The sequence below is a fragment of the Haemaphysalis longicornis genome, unplaced genomic scaffold (genome assembly GCF_048455015.1).
Source record: "Haemaphysalis longicornis isolate Haplotype H1 unplaced genomic scaffold, Haemaphysalis longicornis Haplotype H1 scaffold_10, whole genome shotgun sequence".
Classification (NCBI taxonomy): Eukaryota; Metazoa; Arthropoda; class Arachnida; order Ixodida; family Ixodidae; genus Haemaphysalis; species Haemaphysalis longicornis.
In genome coordinates, this window is record NW_027526204.1 from 18,106,493 (window position 1) to 18,110,738 (window position 4,246).

The 4,246-nt window shown below is 51.6% G+C and overlaps 1 protein-coding gene across 1 annotated transcript in view; it reads right to left on the bottom strand.

The window, feature by feature from the left end:
* Nucleotides 1-1,914, bottom strand: part of LOC144157632 (myeloid leukemia factor 2-like) — a 4,850-nt gene extending 2,936 nt beyond the window's left edge. Inside the window, exon 1 of the mRNA XM_077688459.1 lies at nucleotides 1,797-1,914. Coding sequence (XP_077544585.1) covers nucleotides 1,797-1,903 — 107 coding nt within the window. The 5' untranslated portion in view covers nucleotides 1,904-1,914. The remainder of the gene's footprint in view (nucleotides 1-1,796) is intronic.
* Nucleotides 1,915-4,246: the final 2,332 nt, after the last annotated feature.

Here is a 4,246-nt window from a genome sequence, read left to right on the forward strand (position 1 = left end):
GATCCCTCGACCATGCGGGCGGAACGCAATGTACATGGTGCTCTACCAACTTCGCCACAAAGCCGACACAGAATGGGACGCTACGAACGCGCCTTATATCGTTGACTCATTCAAATTGCTGCTGACGAGCGCTCTCTCGTCAGCAGTTGCCACAAGTGCAACAACATTAACGTAACGCAAACTACTTAACGTCGTGCGCCCCCGGAAATGCTCTGCATTTGATCGTGCCCCTCGCGAGGGGGATGTTTCCCTGCGTCTTCTCTCCGTCACGGGACCCGTGGCGCCATCTGGCGGAGGCGCGGCACAACTCGTACCACTTTCTTTGAAAAAGCGCCTCGAAAGCGCGGCAAATATGAAATAGGGATGACGCGCTTTCGAAGCAATCCGCCGACGCGGCTGCTTTGTGTACAGACTCGGTGGCGAGCGTCCCAGGATTCTCGTGCCGACCGAACCATTTTTTATCGTAGAAATGATCTTTCAACGGTAGCTGGAGACGCCTTCGAAAAAAGTGAGCGGTAAATGGGCGACACCCAAAAATTGATGCACAAACAACAGGCCCGTGTTTGCCGCCTTGTGCTTAGCATGTGAAAGGAAACTCTTAGTCGTTCGACCTGAGACGCGCAGTACGCTTAATTGGCCGACAGAACGACAATTGGGGAACGTCATGTTGCTTTGGGTCGGCAGTTAGTGCCCTTGGTCCACAGAAACTCAGTTATGCACATGTTCTCCCCTTACATCCTGACTTTAGGTAGCATAGGCATGCCTAAACGTTGCTATAGTTTCGGAGCGTTTCCAAATTTTGAAAGAGTAGGGTGTTGTAGCGTGCGCTCGCTTTAAAGTATTCTGTTCGAATGCATGTAAGATAAGGGGGTGACCACTCACGCTTTCGGTCCTCATTTCTGCACCACCCTGTTTTCCTTTAATGGAATGTGTTCGGTCAGGTCATGACGAACAGAAGTAATGTTGTTCTACAGAACTGCCGTCCAGTTGATGCTCCGCTGCCCCACCCCGATACAGGACAGTTACTTTGTTGCGAGAAGAAAGGGTTAACTTTGTTACTGATATAATGCAGAATTTAAACAGGAGTTGTCACAGTTGTCACATTCATGACTATGTAATTGGCCGTATATGTAGAGGTCCTGGCAAAGAGCGAAGCTGGCAAAGCTGTTTGTGAACGAATCTGCCCTGACGGCCACGTAGTCATCATGTACGTAGATAAACAATGCGAGCCAATTACCCCTAGGAACATTTCGAAGGATACAGAAAAAGAAATCCCAGCGCGAGTCTAACAGCTCGGTACCTTCCATTATCGCCATGCCGTCATACCCTCTAGTGCTTAAATTCCATGGAAGCAGATTACGCGCTCATCCTACAGCGACCAGCACTTAAAGAAACCGTTTCAAGAAACCGTGGCGTCCAAGCCACGTTCCCGAATATTCCGGACGTTTCCCGAGGAGGTGTCACACCAGCTACGTTCACCTCACCCTTAGCAATAGTGGTTTAGCTTTCATTTCAGCTCGCTTCACCACCCACATACACTTCACCTATCGGTTCTAACGGCGGACAAGTCGTGGGGTATTGAGTTCCGCGTACGACGAGTGTACTTTCCGACGAGTCGAACTATTCTGCATAATTATTTATTTATTATTTATTATACCTTACAGGCCCATTGAAGAGCATTGAGTAAGGGGGGTGACATTTATAAAAGAACATTTGAAAGAAGTGAGGTGAATTCTTAACAATATTAGGGAGTAACGTGGCTTTGCATGCTAAACTTTCGAATGGCCTGGCAGTACCTGTCTCCGATGTGGCGCCCCACGCTGAGCTGGCGCACTCCGGTGCGGCTGTTCTCGTACGTGGCCACAGTCTCCGAGGCACCGCCGGACGTCTTTTGAGCAAACATTGTGGCCCGCACCACCTGTTAACGAAAGAGCGGTGGAAGTTTGAGTATTAGCGGCATTGAATAAAAAAAAAAAACTTTTGGAGACACTTTCTTGTGCTCAGGAGGACCCCAGAGCAACCGAGGCTTATGTCATCGTAAACGGCTTTTTAGTGCGAAGCAGTATACCTCTAACCAGCAAAGGAAATCTTCGTGTTCGCGTCAGCAGAGAACTCTCGGGCTACTACTGGCTACACAAACATCCCAGGCTACTACTGGCTACTAGCCCCGGATACACAAACTACTGTCACCGGCAAGGATTGAACCTGGGCCCGCATAGAGAAGAAGAACAAGAGCCCGTCCTCTTGTCGAATAAGCTACGCCCACACGTGCAGACGGGGGGAGACAGACGGTGGTTGTGAATCAGCATCTGTGGAGGGGGAGAGCGCTCTTTTGTGGCGACGCATGCAACAAAAGTGTGGGGGAAGCAGTGGGAGAGATGATGCCAAAGTCGCCCATGTTGCCCTAAACGGCACCTAAGAAATTGCGCAGTAAGGTGCCGGCACGTGCGACATGTAAACAAGCAAAAAAGAACACAACTCCTCCTCGCGCTGTTTCACGCAGGTGGTTCGCAAGCACTGCGAAAGCGGGGAATTTGAATTGCATTGGACACACCTATGTTCAATTCGTCAATAGAAAAGTGAGACAGGAAGGCGATGAGCGTCATGGGTAGTAGCAGTTAGCGGATGGCACGTGTGGGAATTCAAGTGACGCCGCAAGGGTAAGCGTTGTGGGTATCGTTTACAGCTTCGCAGCCCAACCACCTTCCAAGCGTGGATGAGACCCAACTTTTTTCATTGGCTTCTTAGTTTCGTGATGTCTCCGCATAATTTCAGTGTTCGTTATCGCATGTAAATGTGCGTCTTCATTGTCAGTTTCCATTAGAACTGATACCGTATATTTCAAGCTGTTTTCTCCAAGCGGGTTTCTAAGAAACTGTTCCGGATGCAATATTTGTTTTATTGCGCAAGCACTTAGGCGTCCCCTACTAGGATATGGCAGCGGCGATGGTGACGGCATCGGCATCGTAACCGAGCGAGCGAAGGCTGGAAGAAAACGGCGTAGAAAATGTTGCCAAACAGCATGCTGATCCAGCACGAGACGCTCGTCGGAGCGTCTGGCAAAATATTCAGAGGGAGGCCGGCACGCGCTGCTATGGCGCGTGCTATGTTAACGCTGTAAAAACTTCTGCTGAGGATTGTTATCAGCGCTGATTTTAAAAGCGGCGATCAGATAACTGTCACGGTGCTAAGCCTACGCTGATCGGCCGCGGAGGTTGAGCGGCCTGACCGTGTGGTGCGGCGAGCGGCCGAAGGATGGCGCTACCTGATCGAAAGCATCGAAACAGGCTATGGTAGATGCCTTTGTCAGAGATCAAACAGAGGAAATTATACCCCAAATAAAGTTCCACCTGTGAGAAAGGGGATGATAGTTTGGTTAAAATTTGTGTTAGGTATTGTCATTCGCAGTTGCACAGGTAGCGGTGTGAAACTATCCGCCAGAATGCTAAGCCTAAAGTTCCCATCACCCGAGCCGACCCGAACAACGCAAGCCGGTTGCGGGTTTGTGGGGACGCCCCATTGCTAAACTTTGCCGCGCGCGAGCGCGTTGAGTTTTGGTTCCCCTAACTTCTTCGGGGCCCCACAAAGCCGGCTCCCCCTATTCTAAAACTGCCTAATATGGAGTATTAGCATAGCGGGTAGCGTCCGCTCACGCTTCGTCGGCGGGTACCGGGACTGGACTGGGCACTCGCGGACTCGTTCCGGTAAAGGCCGATCCACACGGCGGACCAAAACGATTATTTGGACCGCGGTCGGCGCATCACGTGACAGGACGTCACCAATTCACGCGGACCGCCTTTGGACCGCGCAGGACCGCGGTCTTCGCGGTCCAAATATTCGCCGAGGCTTTTCGGTCCGCGGTCTCGACGGCGGACCACGACATTAATCAGCGTGGTCTGACAGCCCCCGCGCCGCGTGGGTGGAGCCGGGTCCAGTTGCGCCAATAGAGAACGTCGCGGGCAGCGCGGTTGAATGGAAGCGCTCGAAGGAGCCGCACCGAAGGAATTGGTCTGGACAACGAATGTTGTCTGGCAACGCATTGTTTTGAGCCAAATCCAATCCAATTTTTGGCTCAAAAAAGCCAGTCCTTCTGTCGTCTGCTTTTCTGCCCCTCGGCCGCAACTGCAGGTCAGTTCCGAGAAACTGCGGCGGAAGCACATGTCCCTGCTTTTATGACCGTACGCACAGCGGGCGGTCGAAATACCCCCCCCTCCCTTTTGTCGGACTTGGCTCCCGACCGAATGTC